General features: G+C 37.4%; 4 protein-coding genes across 4 annotated transcripts; 1 reads left to right on the plus strand and 3 right to left on the minus strand.

Annotated features, from left to right (window-relative positions):
- The first annotated feature begins 9217 nt into the window (after positions 1–9217).
- Positions 9218–11925, plus strand: LOC134266266 (mucin-5AC-like). The gene has a single exon (XM_062748485.1). It carries the CDS (start codon positions 9631–9633, stop codon positions 11326–11328), a length of 1698 nt encoding a protein of 565 aa, XP_062604469.1. The 5' UTR covers positions 9218–9630; the 3' UTR covers positions 11329–11925.
- Positions 11926–17362: 5437 nt separating this feature from the next.
- Positions 17363–17881, minus strand: LOC134266271 (uncharacterized). Its single transcript, XM_062748486.1, has one exon. The coding sequence runs from the start codon at positions 17879–17881 to the stop codon at positions 17363–17365; it is 519 nt and encodes a 172-aa protein (XP_062604470.1).
- A 1-nt stretch (position 17882) lies between these two features.
- Positions 17883–18882, minus strand: LOC134266272 (uncharacterized). The gene is made up of 2 exons (XM_062748487.1): positions 18579–18882; positions 17883–18490 (listed from the first exon to the last, which is right to left on the minus strand). The coding sequence occupies exons 1-2, from the start codon at positions 18880–18882 to the stop codon at positions 17883–17885; spliced, it is 912 nt and encodes a 303-aa protein (XP_062604471.1).
- A 273-nt stretch (positions 18883–19155) lies between these two features.
- Positions 19156–20214, minus strand: LOC134266273 (uncharacterized). The gene has a single exon (XM_062748488.1). It carries the CDS (start codon positions 20212–20214, stop codon positions 19156–19158), a length of 1059 nt encoding a protein of 352 aa, XP_062604472.1.
- Positions 20215–21602: the final 1388 nt, after the last annotated feature.

The raw sequence follows: 21602 nt of genomic DNA on the forward strand, positions 1-21602 counted from the left end.
ATATTCTAACTGTGGTGAGGGCTTGTACCTCGACACAGTTAAATTATTCTAACTATGAGTAAGCCTGAGGTCTTACTAGATAAATAAATTATGTGTTCTGACTTTCCAGTTCCTTGAATGACCCTAAAAATTGAGTCAATTGACCCTGAAAATTTTATTTAGTCTAGAAAATTTATTTCATCTAGTGTAGATATATTTTCTTCAATTTTTTTCCCTGGTGGTAGTGCAGGGCCATAATACATGTAATAGAAGATCAAACTATTAAATAGGGTTTTAAGAGAAAATCTTTGAATAAAAGCACCATAATTATGAAGCCATGATAGTAATTAGATCATATAAATATTGAAGCAGACTTGTTGAAATTTTTTAATCACTGTCAGACATTTGGTTTGACAAAGTCAAGTGTTCTGTCGGACCAGTCAAACTTTTGTCAGACCAGAAACTTGTACCTTATTTTGATGCTGAAAAACTCATATGAATAACAGTATCAAAAAGCCCCTTATTATTTTCAATAGCCTTCAATCTAACAAGTTTCCTTTCTTGGGATAGAGAGTCTTTAACATAGACATAAATGACAAGTTTTATGACTTTGTTTTAACAAATTTACTTGGCTATCGTCAACATGCCGCATGCGCAGCCATTTTTTCTGTGTTTGTTACCTTTAATTACGCATCCTGATTCCGACTTTTATCAAATTTAGAATACACTCGAGTATTTTTCAAACGGTCCTCTGGACCGACATTTCTCAAATGTTATTGGTCAAGACAAATTTTTACTGGCCTTGCCGACAGGACCATCAATTGATGTATATTCAAGTTTGTTCAGCCTGTCAAAAGCAAAAGCCATTTTTACCATGTTTACACTGTTTAACACCGGACCAGAATATCAAAATACAGTGGACCTTCCGATATCCGGACCCTAGATATCCGGATGCTTCAGTATCCAGACAATTTTTCATCGGGTCGGAATTTTTAAATGTTATTTTATCATGTTTTACTGATGAATCTGGTATCCAGATGCTTCACATATCGGACAAATTGACTAGGAACCAAAGCGTCTAGATAAATGAGGCTCCACTGTATGTCTTGGTGCCTGGTTTTGACATTTACTATTTTGAGTCATCTAAATGTTTGTTATAAGGCAAAAATCTGACTTCAGAAATTAATGTGATCAAAACCACCTTTTAGGAAAAAATGTGCTGAAAAATTTTAATTTAGACCACACCAATAAAATTTCTTGTTCTTTGGACAACTGATCCCTGAAAAAGAAGAAAAATAATGGAGTAAGGGATATTATTTTTGTTCCCTTTACATTTCACTGTTTAAAATACATTGATTCCCTAACAAGTTTAGAGTATTAACTCACCGTTGCACCCCAACCCTTTGGTGTTTGCAGGGATGCATATTTTTGCCCTGTACAAGATTTGCTTTCTACATATATATACATTTATGAGATTTATCACCATTTAAAAGTGTTTGTTACCTCCATCTTTTACATATATTTGAAAACAGTATTAAAGATATGTGATGTGATCAAGACTATGTACAAATTATAAAAAAAAAACTGTCTCAATTCAGCAGCACTACAGTATCTGTTATAATAATTATTATTTTTCTGTATATATGCACAATAGCAGAAGCTTAACATGTTCAGTAATTTTAATTCCCGTATTAAAAAAAGACAAAGGTAGTAGAACTGTCAACAAGTATGTCTCAATACTATTTATAATTTACATTTGATGCCATTACTACATAATTATATAGTAATTCACAAATTCAAAGGTATATAATACGCAAGTTTCGAGATTTCTTCCCTTGGCGCGCTCTTGCGTCGAGGAGGGGAGTTTGGTTGCTGCGTAAACAAACAGGTGGGACAGATATTTATTATTAATCTGATCATTACATGATGGGAATCTAAATGACACATTGATTTTTTACCTTATTATAACTTAAAAATACCCACCAACTTTTTAGAGAATGTTCGTACAATCAAGAAAATCTTTTACTTTTTATAAAAACGTTTATTTCGTTTTCAAGTACCCTATAAATGAAAGTGGATTTATAAATAATTAAATATACACAGTTGAGCTTGTTAAAGTCATAAAATGCTTAACTGGTTAACATTTTTATCTTTCTATAACATTAACTGTCCCACCTTCTTGCTGAAATGGATACTTTTTGCGCCTCTATTGCAGGAGAGTTACAATCTTGAAACTCTCTTATTGGTCCTAAATAATAGTAGACCTACTCATAACTGTAGAAAAAAGTAGACCCCAAAATAACAAAGTTGAACATCAGATAAAAAAAATAGAATTTAAGACATCATTTAAAACAAAACTTTTTTTTACCTCACCTTAGCTGAAAGCTCAAGTGAGCTTTTCTGATCACCAGCTGTCCGTCTGTCCGTCCGTCCGTCTGTAAACTTTTCACATTTTGAACTTCTTCTCAAGAACCACTGGGCCAATTTTAACCAAACTTAATACAAAGCATCCTTGGGTAAAGGGGAATTTAAATTGTTAATGTCAAGGGCCAAGACCCCTTCCAAGGGGAGATAATCAAGAAAATAGGGTGGGGTCATTAAAAAATCTTCTTCTCAAGAACCACTGGGCCAGAAAAGCTGAAATTTATGTGGAAGCATCCTGGGGTAGTGTAGATATTAAATTGTTAAAATCATGACCCCCGGAGGTAGAGCGGGGCCACAATAGGGAATCCAAGTTTTACATAGAAATATATAGAACAAATCTTTAAAAATCTTCTTCTCAAGAACCACTGGGCCAGAAAAGCTCAAACTTATGTGGAAGTATCCTTGGGTAGTGTAAATATTAAATTGTAAAAATCATGACCCTCGGGGGTAGAGTGGGGCAACAATATAGAATCAAAGTTTAACCTAGAAATATATAGAATAAATCTTTGAAAATCTTCTTTTCAAGAACCACTGGGCCAGGAAAGCTGAAACTTATGTTGGAGCATCCTTGGGTAGTGTAGATATTAAATTGTTAAAATCATGACCCCCGGGGGTAGGGCCGGGCCACAATAGGGAATCCAAATTTTACATAGAAATATATAGAACAAATCTTTGAAAATCTTCTTCTCAAGAACCACTTGGCCAGGAAAGCTGAAACTTAAGTTGAAGCATCCTTGGGTAGTTTAGATATTAAATTGATTGTTAAAATCATGACCCCCGGAGGAAGGGCGGGGCCACAATATGGAATCCAAGTTTTACATAGAAATATATAGAACAAATCTTTAAAACTCTTCTTTTCAAAAACCACTAGGCCAGGAAAGCTGAAACTTATGTGGAAGCATCCTTGAGTAGTTTAGATATTAAATTGTTAAAATCATGACCCTCGAGCGTAGGGCAGGTCCACAATGGGGAATCCAAGTTTTACATAGAAACATATATAGAACAAATCTTTTAAAAAGATCTGCATCACCCAAGTTACTCAGGTGAGCGATGTGGCCCATGGGCCTCTTGTTTCTATTCTCAAGAGTTGACTGATATATCCATGTTTTGCTATAGCCGGGAAACCCAAAATATAAGTTGGATCAAAAAGCAAAATAGGAGGTGCACAATGGCAATATGTAATAAAGATTCTGTGAAAGTTGGAAGCGGGAAAGTTAAAATACTTTTATTTTCTATGTTTGTCTAAAATATGAGCATGTGTGTCCAATGAACAAGAAATGTTGGTGTGGCTTTTATGAGCACTTTATACATGTAGCATGTTTTAACTACCGTATAACAGAGAGATTTGACTACGTGTATTTTGAGTCATCAAAATATTTGTTTTAAGACAAAAATATCACCCAATTCCAAATATAGAAATGAATGTCATCAAAACCACCTTTTGCAGAAGATCAGCAGAAATATTTTGATTCAGGGGCACTTGATTTATACATGTACAAGTGCATAGGCCATCAATCTTCTACAGTATTATATTGAAGTGATCCATTGCTAAAAGAAAGCTGCATCATCGGGATAATAAATAAGATTTCCTTCATTCTGAATTGGCACATGTTTCACTCTTTTACATTATTTACAAATATTAACTTTAGTTTTTTATGGTCTGAAACTGGTTCAGCTCAGTGGGTGACACTGTAGCTCTACAGTCTGTCAATATATTTTCTGAGAGCTTCAGTTGACTGCAGTCAGCCTAAATCCTGTTCAGTAACAATTTTTAATATTTAGAAACTTGCCATGTGCATATTAAGAAGGGTGTTGCTAAAACGCGGAACGGAAAACGGAACGGAAAGCGGAACGGAGCGGAAAACGGAATATATCACATTCGATTAAATTACTTAAAATACACAAATTTTGTCATAAATAATATATTTTAAACACACCCAATCCCCTATTATCAAAAGTAAGTTGATTTAGTCATGTTCAGCCTCTTTTTTTTTTTTTATTGACAAACAAAGTTGCTGAAACAAGAATATCATTATATAGCCTCGTTTAAAAGTCATCATTTCGTAAGTTCTATGGTCGATACAATGACCTTATCAGCAAACACAATTAATCATTGAGTCAAATGCTGAATTACGTTTTTCATACTTAATGTTATATGTAGTTCATTATTTATACAATGAATCGACGACGGATTTTCCCGTTATTTCCCGATCATGACAAGGAGCACACGGCGGGTGTGTCCGGTCCGCAGGAGATGCTCACTCCTCCATGGCACCTGATCCCACCTCTGATATATAGGAGGCCCGTGTTTGCTCTCCATTGTTTTATAGACTTTTGATTTTGAATAATGTTCGTTATCTCAATATCATTCATTCACGACATAGATTTGAATTTGAAAGTTTTTGTGTGCGTGTATGTATGAGAGGGGGGGGGGCGTTAAACTTATCTGAAAGAATTTTTCAAGCGAACCCCCCCCCCGCCCACAAATTTATGATTCGGGAGGGGGAATCAGTTCCTACTCCAATGCCTTTCAATACATTTTTATACCCCACGCAACTAGTTGCGTGAGGTATAATGTTATTGACCCGTTCGTCAGTCAGTCGGTCAGTCCTCTTCTTTTTGTCAGCGCAAATCCTCATAAACCGCTGCACAGAATTTCGTCAAACTTTGCAGGTATTTACAATGTTTAGATGTGCATATTACCAGGAAATTCCGATTCCATTTTTTCCGGGAATTTCCGCACTTTTTTTTTAACTTAGGCATTTGGTCATACCTTGAATATAGAGATGAACAGTTTGTCAGCGCAACTCCTCATAATCCGCTGCACAGAATTTCGTCAAACTTTGCAGATATTTAGGACACAATATGCAGATGTGCATATACATGTAACCAGGAAATTCTGATTCCTTTATTTTTTCTTAAAATTTCCACACTTTTTAACTGAGATATTTGGCCATACCTTGAATATAGAGATGAACATTTTGTCAGCGCAACTCCTCATTAACCACTGCACAGAATTTCGTCAAACTTTGCAGATATTTAGGACACGATTTTTAGATGTGCATATTACCGGGAAATTCCGATTCTTTCATTTTTCCCGGGATTTTCAGCACTTTGAGTTTTGGGGGAGCGTGCGGTATGTGAGCTTGCTCAGTTTTTCTTTCATTTGTACACTTACTTACTGGAGTTTTCACCTCTAACATGTAAAGTTCGTTTGTTCTTTAAATTTTATACAAAATCTCCATATATGAGTAACTGTATTTATTAAAATTCTGGATAAATATAGTTGGAAAACTTTTCTGTGTTAAAAATGTAGCATCTTTACATTTTGTGAATTATAGTTTGTGGTACATGTGTGCGTGTGTAAGGGGAGGGGGGTGATGATATGAATGATGTAACACTTTAGATTATTTTTCGGCTCTTTGGAAAGGTCTGAAAAGTTGCAAATTGTCCGCACCTCCCCTTTTGACATTAGCGCCAGACCTTTTTACTATTGAAATGTTCATTGAAATCTAACAGTTTTTATTAAATTGATGCATTTCATGTAGAAAGATTGTGTAAAAATAGTACTGAAAGAAGTTGGACTTTGAACATATCCCACCTCACCCGAACGAAATTGTCTTTTGTATTTTTCGCTTCTCAAACTCTTTTGAAATAAGTTTAATGTTGGGGGCTTCCTACACACACACTTTCAAATTCGATTCTACGTCATTGCTATGTCAGCAATTTTCGTGAATAAGAGACTAAAATGACATAATAACCTGTTTTTAATAAAAGGGGATTTAATAGGAATAAAATGTATCGTTTATGATAAATATTGTGTATTTTAAGTGATTTAATATAGAATAATATATTCCGTTTTCCGTTCCGTTCCGCTTTCCGTTCCGTTTTCCGTTCCGCGTTTTAGCAACACCCTATTAAGAAGAATCAGGTCATTGAAATCGTTTACATTTCATCTCTGAAAAATTACTGTTACACATTGCAGCACATTTTATTAGTAAAGGTATTGATGTTAAACTAATTTAGAAAAAAAGAAAAAGAATTGAATAACTTTGCTTTTACATGTGAATTTCAAAGATTCACCGATTTTCTTCTCTTTGAACGAACAGGTGTGCGTTGATCAGCCACTTCACATGAATTGTCCTCAGTGTTGATAATTGTAGATGTATGTATATACAGTATGTGTTTAATGAACTTCATTCCCCCTTTTAAAAAAGTTTATTTGAAGTTGGTGTATGTTCAAGGAATCACTGTCTAGTTTTTAGAGTATGCCAGGGCATCAACAATAGCGGGAAACATGGGATAATTTGCATAACGGGCGAAGCAGGTTATGCTAAAATTATCCCATGTTTCCCGCTATTGTTGATGTCCCTGGCATACTCTCATAACTAGACAGTGATTCCTTATATTTCAATTTCATTGTGAAATAAAATTGTAGACATTTAAAATGTAGACTAATAGATTTAAATTACACGAGGACTTCCATGCCAATTTCAATAGTCCTCACACACACATCACACACACACGCACGAGATTTACATATTTGGCTTCCTTAGTGTCAGTTACAATGACAGATGCGCACAAGATTTGCATGTATATCAGGCCTCCATAGCTGCTGACCTATCGACCTGCCTAATTTACATTCCGGCAGAATTATCAAGAAATAAATTCCTCCAACTTTCAAACAGTTGTCAAAGAGAAAAAAATTATAATCCTTAAGAATTATTTCATGACAACTTGTAATTTTGTGAGCTGGTGGGAATATCCTGCATACGTACATATAATCACATTTATTTTTTCCCGAGTCATTTGAATGCTTTTGTTCTTTGAAGAGATTTATATTCATACGGCAGACAAATTTTAGTGAAATAAAGTATTTTTCTCATATATTTAGTATAGGGTACAATATATATTCATGGCATTTAAAGAATCCATGTAATTTTTTACCTAATACTCACATCGTTCGACAGTTGACTGGTTAACCAGGTACTCGTTGACAACACCAGTTATTTCTTAACCAATGAGAATGTGTTAGCAATTTGACAGATGCTTATTACATGTATTACGTAGTGCCGAAAGTGCTAAGTTACACATGCAGTATTTGACTCATTAGTTTATATATCAGATATTTCTAAAATCATGTAATAAACTAGAGCGGTAGCGATTTTAGCAATCAGAAATGCTCACATGTGCCTCAATATTGACCAAAGAGTCTCTCTTCACTTACAGATTGAAAAAAATGTCCACACATTCCCCTGAATATTTTTAGACATTTCTAATAAAAATGTGTCTGTTGTCTGTCGTCATTGTTGTTGTTATCCTTAACTTTTCACATCTTCATCTTTTTAGGTCACCTGAGTAAAATATGGTGACCTATTGCTATCACTTTTCATCCGTTGTCATTCCTCATCCGTCGTTAGTTGTGTGTTAACATTTGAACATTTTTAGCTTCTCCTCTGAAACGACTGAACCAATTTCAACTAGATTTGGCATATAGCATCTATGGGTAAAGGGGAACAAAAATTGTGAATTTCATAGTCCCTGCCCCCCTGGGGCCTGAGGGGTGGGGCAAAAACCACTAAAATTAGTGCAATCTTTAAAAATCTTCTTCTTTACTCCTGGACATCAGGCAGTCAAACTGTTTGCATGATTGTAATCAGCTTTGAGTCCTCTACCAAAATTGTGAAATTCATGGCCCCAGGGTCATGGGTTCTAGTGCTAGGGCGGGGCCAAATATATAGTGAAAATGCATTATTTGAAAATCTTCTCCTCTGCTACTGGGTATTAAATAAACCTACTAAGCACTAAGTTATAATGAGCAAGAGTGCCTCTACCAAAATTGTGAATTTTATGGCCCCAGGGTCAGGGGTTCTGGTGTAAGGGCAAGACTCTATAGATTATAATAGTGAAATTACATGAATTCTTTGAAAATCTTATTCTCTGCTCCTGGGTATTAAATAAACTAACTACTGTAAAAGCACAAATATTCGTGGGGAATTAAATTTCGTTTATTTCGTTGTTAACAATTATCAACGAAATTAAATCCCACACGAAATTTTATATGATTGACTATATTTTGAATAGGGTTACTTTCAAAACAACGAAATTAAATGCCAACGAAACTATTTTTGATGCCGAATCAACGAAATTTTATCCGAACAAAAATTTGTGATTCTACAGTAAGTGCATAGTTATGATGAGCAAGAGTGCCTCTACCAAAATTGTGAATTTTATGGCCCCAGGGTCAGGGCTAATTAAAATTTTATATTGAAATATATAGGGAAATTCTGTAATACTGTAGTATTTTTCTTCTCAAGAATATCAAAGACATGATTCACATGAATGATCATATTTATATGGTAGCATTCTAAAGTAGTGTAGATTCACGTTTGTTCAAGTCATGACCCCTGGGGGTAGGGCGGGGCCACAATGGCCGATCAAAGTTTTATATTGAAATATATATATGGAAAATTCTGTAGCATTCTTCTCTTCAAGAATAGTTTGGACATGAATGATCATAATATATGGAAGCATTCTAAAGTAGTGTAGATTCACGTTTGTTCGAGTCATGACCCCTGGGGCTAGGGCGGGGCCACAATGGCTGATCAAAGTTTTATATTGAAATATATATGGAAATTCTGTAATATTCTTCTTCTCAAGAATGTCCGAGACATAAATGATCATATTCATATGGAAGCATTCTCAAGTAGTGTAGATTCAAGTGTGTTCAAGTCATGACCCCTGGGGTAGGGCGGGGCCACAGTGTAAGTTCAAATGTAAAGGGCAATAAATGCCACAGGTTGACCAAGAAATGTGCAAGCATCCCTTAGGTTTGTGTAGATTCATCTTTGTTCATATCATGCCCTTTCCCGTTTAAGGATTGGATGGGACTTGCACTTCTAGGTTAAAACTTCTAAATAATTTACTGATTACTGCTTTTTTTCATGGTACAGTGCTCAAGTGAGCGATGTGGCCCATGGGCCTCTTCTCTGAATTACCTCTACCAACCCCATCCAACACCAACACACCTGCCTCCCAAATAAAAGTACAAAATTACATGAATTTTAGTTCAAACATTGTTTAATTTTCCAGGGGACTAATGGTAGGAAAATCACCGTCCTCCATGAAGGATCTGGAGATTACTCGACCAATGTTTCTCAACCAAATAGACCACCTTGCTTCTTAGAAGAACTTTTTCAAGATGAGGCTGACTTGATTCATCTTCAGATGAGGCAGCAGCAGCAAGGCCAACAGAGTGTTTCTTCTCAAACAGACACAGTTGTTATTCTTGGACCTGATGATGTGTTGCCTTCTCAGAATCCACCATCTTACAACAACATCTTGAAGATTTTGAAAGAACTTCAGAAATCCCAACAGGAAAGTAAACAAATGATTCAGGACTTGTCCAAGGAAATGAAGGAGATGAAACAAAATCAGCAAAACACCAGGATGTCCATTGGTTCCCTTCTGCAAACATCAAAAGATCTCCCAGAACTGGTTGTCAGCAATCTTCTTGATGTTTCTGTGGAAACAGCCCAAGGATTGGAACAATGCCTTCATGCCAAAGCAGCCACAAACTCAGAGGAGACGGAAAAAGCAACTGTAGATCAGAGAAAGTCTGCACCAGTCGTCTTATCTACAAACACTCCCCTTTCTTCCAAGACCAGCAGCTTTAGAAAAACAACAACCAACAGATCAGTTGTCAGAGATATACAGGTATCACCTCAAACAAATCAACCGGAAGTCATCAGCAATCCATCAACTTCCTTAAAAGTGACAAGTAACAATCCGACATCCAATGCCACAAGCACCTCGTCACCAGCCAACAAATCGAATACGTCAGTCTCAGAAACCACAACCACTACGGAAACAACAAGCGCACCTTCCAATACCGAGTGCATCAATCAAGAACCTACTGCTACTTCAGCCACGTCTGTCACAACTACCAGTACTGATACTACATCCACAGCTTACTCATCAATCCTGGAATCCCCAGACTTGGCAAATACATCACCCACTACCTGTTGTACAGTAAACACCGCATCAACAAACAACACTAGCTGCTCATCAGTGATTACCCAGCCTATCAACACTAGTACTCCAGTACCATCAACAAACAACACCAGCTGCTCATCAGTGATTACCCAACCTATCAACACTAGTAGTCCAGTACCATCAACAAACAACACCAGCTGCTCATCAGTGATTACCCAACCTATCAACACTACTCCAGCATCAACAAACAACACCAGCTGCTCATCAGTCATTACCCAACCTATCAACACTACTCCAGCATCAACAAACAACACCAGCTGCTCGTCAGTCATTACCCAACCTATCAACACTACTCCAGTACCATCAACTCTACAAGCTGAAGACACAACGTCACCATCCCCTGCCAGCCAAACCTCTACAGCCATACTGACAACAATAGACATTAATCAAGCAGCAGCTATTCTCCCTGCATCAGCAGACACTTTGATAGGAAGGCAGAGCCAGCCAGCATCCACCAGCTCCTGTGCACAGAAAAAATCGTTCAAGCTGAACTGTTTTTCGGGACCCATAGTCGAGATAGAGGGACCACAGGACATTCAAGGGATACCAGAGAATGCAGAGATCCGAATAAAACAGAAAGTAACATCGGAAGCTGCCATGAATGCCTGTTCAAAAGCCAACTTTGGATGGATTCTTGCGCAGCAAATGTACAAAAGGGAGGAATTGATGGGCAGGAATGTGTTTGGCAACAGGAAGAACATTCTTCCCATTTCCCCACGACGTCGCCATGCCCTTGAGCATGCGGTAGCTGAAGTTTATGGGATGTACAACCAAAACATGAAGGAGGCAGTGAATGGAATCAACACGGGACTCAGAAGTCTAAGGAGACGATTGCCATTCACCCCACAGGACCCTAACATTCCAATGTAATGTCCATTTGACAAGGTTATGTAAATTTGGATCTTGAAGGAGACTTTCAACTCGGTGCATGTCAAAATACAAGACAAGTGTAGTGTTCCTTTTTGTAAAATGTGCATGTACATATCAATACTTCAGATTATTAACATATTCAAAATGCATCTGTAGAGAACACAATATTTTGTTATAGAAGGATGAAAGTATTTATTTTATTTATGAATGTGTATGGACTATATAATCTTCATGATATCATTTCTTTGCTTCGACATAACATAAATAAATTACTATTTTTTTCATTATGGCCTATTGCAGTTTTAACGATGATTTATGAATTTGCACTTGCAGAACTGTACTGTATATTCCTTATCAAATGTATTCATTATTTCATTTGCTTTTCCAAAACAAAAATAAATTGTAATTTGTATCATCATGATTGCATTTTGTTTATACTCCCAGTCCAAGTTAATCTTGTTGATTGTGGAGGTATTTCAGTGACACCTAAACAAAGCTTAGATAAAAAATTTGTTTGCAGTTGCCTACCGCCTAGCTTTTTTCCAGCTTGTATGTATTATAATTTTTCAGGTTCAAGTTTCCATGATATCAGCTCTTTTGGCATTCTATTTAAATTTGATTATCATCTTTTTTCAATCAATGGTTTCTGAGAAGTGTAGTTTACATGTATTTGTGTTAAATACCTATTTGTACTTATTTTTTATCTAACAATTAGAAAACTACATTTAAATATACATGCAATTCAAAAAATCTGCCCATTCTAAAGATTATGGGTCGGCAACTGAAAACAAATAATTTTTTAAGCTTGGCCTGATATTGATCCACCAGGGATTTTTAACTTAAGTAGAATCATTATTGCTCATGGGGGACTAATGTTTGTGGATTTCATAAACTAACTTGCATTTTCATCCCCAAGAACATTTTTTTTTAAAGCAGAGATTCATTGAATCTACCATATAAACAAATATACCACAAAATTAAGAATGAACATTGACCCCCATGAATAAAAATGATTCTGTCATAAATATTTGTCAGGGTTACTACTTTTTCCAATTTTAAAATGCGACCAGTTTTTTTTTTTTTATTAAATTTGATGTCCTTTCCGAAAGTAGATTCCAATAGTTGAATCCACACTGTTCAAAAGTTATGTCCCTTTGACACCAGCTTTTGGGAGAATCATCACTGTAGCCTTTATAATTTCTGATTTGTAACTTATTCACCTAAATAAAAAGGTTTTGTGCATTTTGTATACAAATGTATTTATTACTCCCAACTGAGGCTACCCATATATCAAGAAAAAAAGATTAAACACAGTGGTTTTATTGGACCACATCCAAATGTTTGGAAGCATTCAAAGGAGAAATATCACTTCATTCCCTTTTGACTTTTTGGTTGACCCTGCAAAGGGACACAATTTTTGCAAAGTGTGGATTGGAGTATTAGAACATATGAATGAGAAATGGCACAAGTGATCTGTGATCATCATGATCATGGTGATGCACATAAGAAATACAAGCTCCACATCTTTTATCATGTTTATTATTCAAAGACTATATTTATTTGTAAGTAAAATGTCAACAAAACAATGTAAAAGTTATCAGTGTTACAAGATCCAAACTCAAAATAATGTCAAGGTTATCAGTGATACAAGATCCAAAGTCAAAACAATGTCAAGGTTATCAGTGTTACAACATCTAAACTAAAAACATTTAGCAAAGTTTTAATCACAGATAATGCATTTCATAATTTGTATCATGCTTAACATGATGAGCATCCAATCTGAATCATATTAAGTAACACAAGCTACAATTTTTGTGACAATTCTGACAAATCAGATGAATGTCCACCATTCTTTTAAACTCTGGGGCAATAATATATGTCGACTTAATAAACACTAATCTATAAAATTAATGTACTTGAATATAAATGTTAACGCACATATTATAAGAGTGATCAGATGATCAGAATGATGAATCGCACCCAATATTAACACAAAAAAATAATTGTCGCTTAATTTGCATCAAGTTCATCACTGGTTTCCTGAACTGTGTAAAGTCTATGTACATTTTAAGGCACTTCGTGTCACCTGAGTGAGGTAAATTGGCAATATGTCTAACTGGACACTTAACGCTTAATGCACATGCATCCTTAGAATTTGGTAGGTCCTCCTGAATTCAGAACAACATGAGGTATCACACGATGCACATGATCAATGTAGCGAGCACACTTCTCTGCAGTTAGACTTTCCCAGAAAGATGTAATTCCGTTGACAAGTTCTTCTTTCTTCTTTGGCTTAACAACACTCCGCAAGTAAGTCTTCATGGCTGACCAAACGTTTTCGATTGGGTTTAGGTCTGGGGATGATGCGGGCGTGGTCATGACACTCTCTGATATTCCTTTCTGTTCCATCCATTCCTTTGTTGACTTGCTTGTGTGTTTTCGGTCATTATCCTATGAATAAAAAATAAGTAATTAAAATTAAGTACATTAAAGAAAAACATACATTTATCTGCATGCTATAACAGTAATATTGATCAATGAGATACAAAAGTACTCAAATTTATCATGTTTATGCATATACACATTCAACTTTAATTCTGTCATAAATAAACTGGTATAATACATCTTGAGGTATTAATTAATGATTAAAAGTGTGAAACAAGGAGTATGGAATTTATTTGTTATTCATAAATGTCTAATAAAATCCTGCATGATTTCCTGGAACTTGTAATGATTCAGATTGGGGAAAAATCATATTCAAAGTTGGTTTTTTTAAAATAATGGTATTTCAATGCATTTCACAGATGTTTCAAGAGAGTTGTCCTCTACAGATGTGTATACATGTATATATTGTACATGAAGTGATTTAACATGCAAATATTTAAATGACCATGATGACAAATATAATGACTGGATATTCAATATTACCTGGTACAGTCGGAATCCATTGGGAAATTTCACTGCTGTGAATGGCAACAGATTATCCTCAAGAATTTTCTGGTAAATTTCGGAGTCCATTATCCCAGTGAATATGCAGATATCTGTCCTGCCTCGATACGAGATCCCTCCCCAGACGTTCACCTTGTAAGAATGTTTTGGTTTGGGTGCTTTAGCCGGTAAGCGATCCAAGTTTGAGCCATCCTGATGAAAGAACAGTCTACCAGAGGAACACATCTCAACAGTTGACTCGTCCACATATATCACATCCTGAAAAGAGTCTTTCTGGATCAGCTGGGTAATGCACCACTCCAGTCGATGCTTCACATTCTTGTGGGAAATTAATTGTCCATATTTCATGTTCTTTGGAGACCAGTTCAGGCGTCTTCTTATTTCACACACATATTCTCTGGATAACTTAATGCCACAATGTTTTTCAAGTTTTTCTAAAACGGTCTGGGCTGTCATCTCAGGATTACAAGACATCCACATATTCACAAACTGTAGATGTAGTTCAGTGACCTTGTGGAATTCATTACCTCTGGGCTTCCTGTAAAAAAAAAACGCACACATTGAGTGAGGAATAGCCATGATACGTGTAAAGAGAAATGCGTTGCATTAAAAAATAAATTTTAAATAAAGCTACAGTGGAAAAGTTCTTCACTCGAATCGAACAGATATTGAATAGGCCTAGTACATCATGCACATATTGTACAGTACTTGGCCATAAGTGAGTCATAATTTTATTTTTCCACTATATATTTCATTAGGAAACACATTTTTTCTAAAATATTCTTGCAGTGTCATTTATTGTTTCTTTTTAATGTCTAAAACACCAGAAAATGCAGAATTTGTTGTAGTTTCTTCACATTATTTCAAAATAGTTTTATCTTTATGCATTACCGTGAAATCACAGGTCAAGTGCAAAACAAAAAATTTAAGACTTCAATTTGTTAAGAAATCATAGTAATTGAGGTTAGAAAATTTTGTCATGACAATATTTTATGATTTATTCTCAATAGTTTAAGTATCATTTTGTTTATCATTTAAGATAAGAAAATTTGAATAATTCTGCATGTTTCAGTGAAAAAATCATGAAAATTGAGCTAAAATTGACTTCACAACAAGTTTTTATGAAAATAGGTTTTTTAATGAAGTATATAGTGTAAAAAAAAATTATGACTCACTTATGGCCAGGTACTGTACATGTACTAGTTAGTCATGGTTTCACTAAATACTGCCATGTAACTTTATTTTTATCGTCACATTAACCTTATAACCCCTTACACCTTGTAGAACTTTTTTCGGTAATTTCGGATGAGCCTTTTACATGCTTTACAAACGCTTTGCGTATCTCCGATGGCGGCCATTTTGATTGTTTATATACATGTATCTATTCTAGGAGGTCTATAGATATTTTTAGAATTAAAAAAACCCACAATAGTCAAACTTGTGATTTAAAATTAGACTACCAGACATACATCATCACTCTTACATGTACAGTATATTTACGCATCCAAAATTAATAAAATACGATCGTTTGATTTGAACATGTTGAAATAGGAAATTACTTGACGATGTCAACTTAAAGATGTTAAAAAGTTTACAAAATACTAAATATGTATCGCTTAAGTACTTCATTTCTATAATTTTACCTTGTCTACAAATAAATTTCTCTTTAGTATTTTTTTATAATTAAAAACGTTGTACAAACCTTTGATCATGCACACTCCCTGTCCGTTTATATCGATTGAGGAACCGCCTTATACTCTGTCGGGTGGTTTGGAATTTATGGTTGCTCTTAAGAATTCTTTCGATTTGCACAGTCGATTTCCCCCCTTTATGATAATCAAGGATACAGTTTCTCATCGACAACGACAACCTCCTTCCACCTCGTCTGGGAGCCATTTTCAAAATGAAGGGGCTTGGGAGTTCCGAATGATCGCAACACGTTTCTCACACGGTTCTTACACGAAAATCGCACGTTTCTCGCACGGTTCTTACACGAAACTCACACGTTTCTCGCACGCTCGCTACACGGTTTGCACGAAACGCTTTGGAGCCTACACGAAACGCTACACGGTTTGCACGAAACGCTGCACGGTTTACACGAAACGCTACACGTTTTGCACGAAACGGAAAGCGCACGATTCTTACACGCTTTTTTGGGGTAGTAGCACGTCTCAGGGTCTGTAATTATGTTCTAACACAGAGAGATATATGCTGACTTTAAAGCACTGAATATTTTCATCAGCTATGACGTCATATGTTTCCAATGACGTCACGAAAATGACGTCAATTTAAAATTTTCATTATTTCTACAGAAAAGAAATATTTTACGTCGATATTTTGAGAAAAAATCACCGAGCGCATGTGTGTTCAGGATCAATATTTTAATTTAATGTGTAAAATGATTATATCACTGAAATATGTCAATATCGTTCCTGAACAAACTTGCGCTCTATAAATTCTATAGCTGAAATTGTTGAAATTTCGTCCATTTTGTCCATTTTATAACAAATGTAAAGCCCGAGTCAGTACACTTGTGTTGACAATGCTTTATTCGAGTGCGTCATGCACAGTATCTATAGGCATCTATACATACAAATAGTGAAAGCTACAAAAAACAGAAAAGAATCATAAGCTAACAGCCCTAAATTGATGGACAATAATTATCTCGACATTATGAATGATGAAATATGGCGCGAAAAAGTTCGCATGTGCGAAGTACTAGTTTGACATTAACAGCAGATCTACATCAATATTTATCACTGGCATTATCAAATACATGTAATAATTCAATCCTTTATAACAATAAAAAAACAAACTTACACTTTGATGGGCTCCAAATAACCGAAAATGTTATTAAAAAACTGCATAAAAAACATGTGCCCTCTTGGGCGGAAGTGCATTAATTCAATTAGTTCGTACCGAAATCGATTAAGTCGTACCAAAAATATTCTTGAACATTACACTCCCCGCCTGGTATGCTAATATCACAACATACATTGCAATTCAATCAACATCACTACTAGTGACTAGAATAAAATAATATCAATGTAAACATGAATTCACATCCAAATGTACAGTTTGCACCTTACACAGACAAGAGTTTCACAATTTCACACACAGGGCGAACATATACAGTCTTTGCATCGCCTCGAACAACTTGTACTTCCACCTTTCGGACCATGCCATCGTCGCTAGGGAACACACGCAACACCACTCCCAGGGGCCACTGATTACGGGGTACATCTCCGTCGTGTAAGAGAATGATGTCATCGACTTTCAAGTTCTCATTCACGGACTCCCACTTCTGTCTTGACTGCAAAGTTGACAAGTAATCAGATTTCCAACGTTTCCAAAAGGTGTTCGCCAGGATCTGAACGTATTTCCATTGGGAACGATACATCTCCTTGGTATCCAACTCCGCAGGATGCTGTGTCATGGTCCCAGTCTTCTGTGTTAACAGAACTGATGGTGTAAGAATGAACGGTGAGTTTGGGTCAGTGGAAACTGGTACGATAGGCCTTGCGTTGATTATTGCGCCGACTTCTGCCATTAAGGTAGACAAAACTTCATGAGTAAGGTTCTGATTGGCTGGGTTTCTGAGCATGTTATCCAGAGTGCGTCTCGCAACTCCGATAAGCCGCTCCCATACCCCACCCATATGGGACGCATGAGGGGGATTGAATTTTCCACCCAGTTCTATGGTCCTCCAACATTGAGATCGTTTCTGAGTCCTCTACATTAATGACCTTCATGTGTAGTACGTCGGCGGCTCCAACAAAATTGGTACCTCTATCGGATCTAAATTCTTTGACTTCACCACGAATAGCATAAAATCTCCTCATAGCATTGATGAATGATCCTGTACTCATTTCCTCAATGAGTTCAAAGTGTACTGCTCGACAGTACAAGCAAGTAAATATCACAGCCCAACGTTTCGAGTTGGCACTTCCTCCACGTGTGCGTCTGGTTAACACATCCCACGGACCGAACACGTCAACACCAACAAATGTGAACGGTGGACAAGGTGTCAAACGGTCTCTAGGTAAGTCACTCATCTTTTGTTCTACAAACTTCCCGCGCAATCTACGACAGATTACACAATGAAAGAGTATGGAGGATATAAGGCGTTTTCCTCCAGTGATCCAGAATCCTGCCTTTCTCAGCACCTTCTGTGAGATGTCTTCCCTGATGCTCAGTCTGTTCATGGAAATGTCTAACAATCAATGATGCAACATGATGTTTTCCTGGAATCAAGACTGGATGTTTCTCACCATATGGTAGGTCTGATATGTGGAGTCTACCTCCCACTCTTATGATCCCTTCGTCGTCTATAAAGGGTGCAAGCTTTAGAATGGAGCTTGTCCGCGGTATGGGTCTATTGTCCATTAGAGCTTCAGTCTCTCTAGGGTAGGTGTCTAACTGCACAGCTCTAAGGATCTGGTTCTCAGCCTGCGTGATGAGTTCTGTGTCATTAGTTTTAGTCTCTTTGTTCTTCTTTCTGAACTTTGTTGCAATTCGCAGCAACACTCTTATTGCAGATAAGAGAGATTTCCAAATGGAAAATCGCTTGAAACGAGATGTTCTGAGATATCCTACTGTTTCCATGCCTTGACAAGATGAAAACCACTCAAATCGGACTTAGTTTCTGTGTATAAGAAGTCCGGACCTTTCAGCCATGAACTATCCTGAAGTTGAGATGCCAACATGATTCTTGTTCCTGAGTCTGCAGGATTTATCTCGGTCCTTATGTAGTTCAACTGATCAGGTTGAGATGACCTGTGGATCCTTGCAACACGGTTGCTGACGTAAATGTAGAACCTTCTACTCGTGTTCTGTAAATATCCTAACACCACTCGACTATCTGAATAGTACTGAATGTCACTCAATTCCAGTCCGAGATGTAGATACCATCTCACCGACTTCAACAGCCAACACTGCCGCACAGAGTTCAAGCCTCGGTATGGTGTGGCCATGTTTTGGTGCTATCTTGGATTTCCCATATGTGAAGCCTATACGAATAGTTCTATTACTGTCAATAGCTTGCAGGAATGCGACAGCAGCAATCGCTTGCTCTGAGGCATCTGAAAACACATGCAAACGTTTCACATCACAGTCCTTGTAGGAATGCTGAAGTAAACATCTGGGAACCTGTAGATGTTCCAGAGATTTTAAAGAGTCCTTCCAATTCCTCCAGTCCTTTATGCGACACTCTGGTAATGGGTCGTCCCAATCTATAGTCTCAGCTATCAAGTCACGCATCAGGATCCTTCCCTGGAGTACGAATGGTGCGATCATTCCGAGGGGGTCAAATAGACTATTGACCACAGACAGCACACCTCTTCTGGTAAATGGCTTCTCATCGTCTCGCACACGATATGTGAATGTGTCTGTGTTGAGGTCCCATACCAGTCCGAGACTGTGCTGCAAAGGTAAGTCAGCCTTAGCAATATCTAAAGTTTTCAAGTCACTTGCTAAGTCCTCTGTGCAAAAACTGTTCATGACAGTCTTACTGTTGGACGCTATCTTGTGGAGCTTGAGTTGTCCCTCTTGAAACAGAGTCTCACATGTCTTCTGTAGTACACTTATAGCTTCCTCTTCTGTAGGGAAGGATGCCAAACCATCGTCCACATAGAATTGGTTGTTAACGAATTCCTTCACTTCCGGATCCTCAGAATGTTCCACACAACGACGGAGACCGTAGGTCGCAACCGCCGGAGAAGGGGAATTTCCAAAAACGTGGACACACATCCTATACTCAATCAGTTCTTTGTGGGGATTATGGTCCTGGTGCCAAAAGAAACGCAAGAAATTGCGATGATTCTCTGTCACAAAAAATCCATAAAACATCTGCTGTATATCCGCCATTACAGCAAATGGCTCCTTGCGGAAGTGATGTAGGACACCAACTAGACTGTTCATTAGCACAGGTCCTGACATCAAAACAGCGTTTAGCGAGATTCCCTTGTAGTTAGCTGTCGAAAACTTCTCTAACTTGGTCCCTTTCCCGTGGATGGTACACTCCGAATAACGGTAGATACCAGCACTCCTGTTCTGCATCAAGTGGTGGTGCCACTTCTGCATGTCCATTTTGCAGCAGCTTTGTCATGAAAGTGCGAAAATGGTCCCGTTTCACAGGGTCTCGTTGAAGACTCTTCTGTAAGATCCGTGCACGTTTCAGCGCTTCCTCTCTATTGTTGGGTAAAGCAGAACGTGACTCCTTAAAGGGTAATGGGGCTTCCCAATGACCATCTGGTGTTTTCTTAAACTCCTTATCCATGATTTTCATGAACCGTCGGTCGTCGACAGAGTATCCCTCATCCTCGTCATCCTTTGTCCGAACAAACACATCCTGTCCAATTCTGTCACGTTTTCCAGTATTTATTGAAACAGCTAAGTGATTATCACATGGTTCAAATGCAGATGGTCGTCCACTACTCAGGATTGTAGTTTTGTTGACGCTAGCTACAGTTGATGGTGTACACGTGTCTCCTAGACGAACGTTACCAATCACTACCCAACCGAGTGGTAGCCGCTGGGCAAATGGAGCAGTCCTTGGCCCCGTCTTCTGTTCCAATACATGGTGTACTTCTGGTAAGTCTCTTCCAATAAGAAGTAAAATGTTGCCTTCTCATCAAGAGGTGGGATCTGAATACCTTTCAAGTGTTCAAAATGTGTTATCACATCTGGTGTAGGGATTTCTTGACGATCGTTTGGAATGTTATTGCATTCGATAACTGGTGGAAGACCAATTCTAAATGTCCAATCTATTGATTCTATAGTAAGTCCAGATATCTGCCTTCCAGTCACGGTTGAGCGCCCAGCACAAGTTGACAGGGTATACTGCACTGACTCTGTCTTAGGGCTACACAAAGCATCAAGAAGTTTTGAACGGGCCAGTGTCCTATTGCTCTGGTCGTCGATAAGAGCGCAAGTATGATAATAGTTCTGAGGTGTGTCAGCAGAGTAAACACGCACAAGTACCGCTTTCCCGCAGGATTTCCCAGAAAATCCTGGTCCGCATACTTCCGTACACAATGATGTTTGTGGCTCCCCACCCATGGAGCTCGGCTGCTTCGCGGACCAAAGGCTCAGGATTGCTTTGAGTCCTATGGGTAACACCGACATGCAGTGCTGTGGAATGTTTATCACTCGAGCACATTCTACACTTAACCGGCACATTACAGTCCTTTGCACGGTGATTCGTAAACTCACAACACTTGAAACACAAATTGCGGTCTCGCAAGAACTTCTTCCTTTCTGTCATAGAGAGCTTTAGAAATCTCTTGCAGTCCTGTAAGCTATGATCTGCATTATGTACAGGGCAC

Source organism: Saccostrea cucullata, unplaced genomic scaffold, assembly GCF_032062105.1.
Source record: "Saccostrea cucullata isolate Sc308-1 unplaced genomic scaffold, CSIRO_AGI_Scuc_v1 ctg2133, whole genome shotgun sequence".
NCBI lineage: Eukaryota > Metazoa > Mollusca > Bivalvia > Ostreida > Ostreidae > Saccostrea > Saccostrea cuccullata.

Excerpts from the sequence above, each read along its gene's own strand:
- LOC134266266 (XM_062748485.1), top strand. The coding sequence starts at position 9,631 with ATGAGGCAGCAGCAGCAAGGCCAACAGAGTGTTTCTTCTCAAACAGAC.
- LOC134266271 (XM_062748486.1), bottom strand. The coding sequence starts at position 17,881 with ATGCTCAGAAACCCAGCCAATCAGAACCTTACTCATGAAGTTTTGTCT.
- LOC134266272 (XM_062748487.1), bottom strand. The coding sequence starts at position 18,882 with ATGGAAACAGTAGGATATCTCAGAACATCTCGTTTCAAGCGATTTTCC. Across the intron at positions 18,491-18,578 it reads AGGGATCATAAGAGTGGGAG|ACATTTCCATGAACAGACTG; the intron begins GTAGACTCCACA and ends ATTGATTGTTAG.
- LOC134266273 (XM_062748488.1), bottom strand. The coding sequence starts at position 20,214 with ATGTCAGGACCTGTGCTAATGAACAGTCTAGTTGGTGTCCTACATCAC.